Consider the following 1,369-nt stretch of genomic DNA (forward strand, 5'->3'; position numbering starts at 1 on the left):
GGGCCTTCCCAGCCATGGCTGTCGGGGGAGTTGACGTTGGCGCCCGCGGCAATGAGGAAGTCCACGATGGGGTAGTTGGCACCGCAGATGGCGTTGTGCAGAGCGGTGATGCCCTCCTCGTTGGGCTGGCTGGGATCGTTCATCTGAAGGGCCCGAGGGAGGGAGCGTCTCAGTCCCAGCCGTCCTCCCGCGCCTGCTCCCCACCCTGCGCCCTCCAGCACTCTGCAGCCCTCACCTCCTTCACCGCCTGCTGCACCACCTCCAGTTCCCCCGTCAGCGCCGCGTCGAGGAGCAGCACGAGAGGATTGAGGCGCGCGCGGCGGGCCTTGCGCGGGGAGCCCACCTTCCGCAGCACCGAGCGCATCTCCTGGGGACCGGGACAGAGCCGGGTTTCAGCGACTTGGACGGATGGTTAGTTTCTCTGTTACTCAGAAAGGACAGAGGTTCGGCGCCAGGGGGCAGGCCACCCATCTAAACAGGGCAGGGCTGGGATTTGCACTTAGGGAGGTCCAGAGTCAGGGCTGGGTTGCCTCAGTTCTGGAGCCTCTGGTCTCCTACAACAGTCAGTGGGTCCTGTGATTTGGGAATCGGGCTCTGAGACCTATACGGTGACAACTTAATTCTACGCCTTCAAGGCCATGATTGTGGAAGCCAGTTATTGAATTCGCAGTTTTATTTCTTTTATGAAAAATAAATACCATGAAGACCAGCAGGTGGCGTAGTGGTTAAGGCACTGAATATCCACATGGTCCACCATGGTTTGAGCAGCTCGAAAATCACGCTGTGCACGTGTGTGTGCAAAATCTCAGAAGGAGAATGGAGAAGGGATTGTAGTGATCTCCCCTGGGCGGGGTGACTTCTCACTTTCCCTCTCACTGTCTCTCTCTCTCTCTGGCAAATGCACGAGCCCTATGGCATAAACATTAAAAAAAAAAAAGGGAAGGACCAGCAGATGGGGTTATGGTTACATTGTTAGACTCCTAGGTAGTCAACCATGGTTCAAGTCCTGGACCTGGTGACTTAAATTCATGCTGGACCTGTGTATGTGTGTCCCTAAGATCCTGAGAGGAGAATGGAGAAGCAATTGTGGCGTGGCCATCCTCCCTGGGGGGGGGGTGATTTCTCACTTTCTGGCTCTGTTTCTTGCTCTCTGTCTGGCAAGCGTGTGCACCCTGTAACAAGAATCTTTTTCTTTAATATTTAATTTTATTTATTGTTATTATTTTGTGTGCTATAGTGCACATACGTTCACCAGAGAGAGGCAGGCAGAGAAAGAGAAAGAGAAGGAAAGTAAGAAAGCAAGCTGGGAACCAGCAGTTAGAGTAATGGCTATGTCGCTGGACTCCCCCCTAGTCGACCGTGGGTACGG

At 54.2% G+C, this 1,369-nt stretch overlaps 1 protein-coding gene across 1 annotated transcript in view; it reads right to left on the reverse strand.

The window, feature by feature from the left end:
- Positions 1–1,369, reverse strand: part of PPP1R13L (protein phosphatase 1 regulatory subunit 13 like) — a 14,160-nt gene that overhangs the window by 5,929 nt on the left and 6,862 nt on the right. Inside the window, exon 2 of the mRNA XM_027766950.1 lies at positions 236–367. Coding sequence (XP_027622751.1) covers positions 236–367 — 132 coding nt within the window. The remainder of the gene's footprint in view (positions 1–235; positions 368–1,369) is intronic.

This window comes from Tupaia chinensis, unplaced genomic scaffold, assembly GCF_000334495.1.
Source record: "Tupaia chinensis unplaced genomic scaffold, TupChi_1.0 Scaffold000067_1, whole genome shotgun sequence".
Taxonomy (NCBI): Eukaryota; Metazoa; Chordata; class Mammalia; order Scandentia; family Tupaiidae; genus Tupaia; species Tupaia belangeri.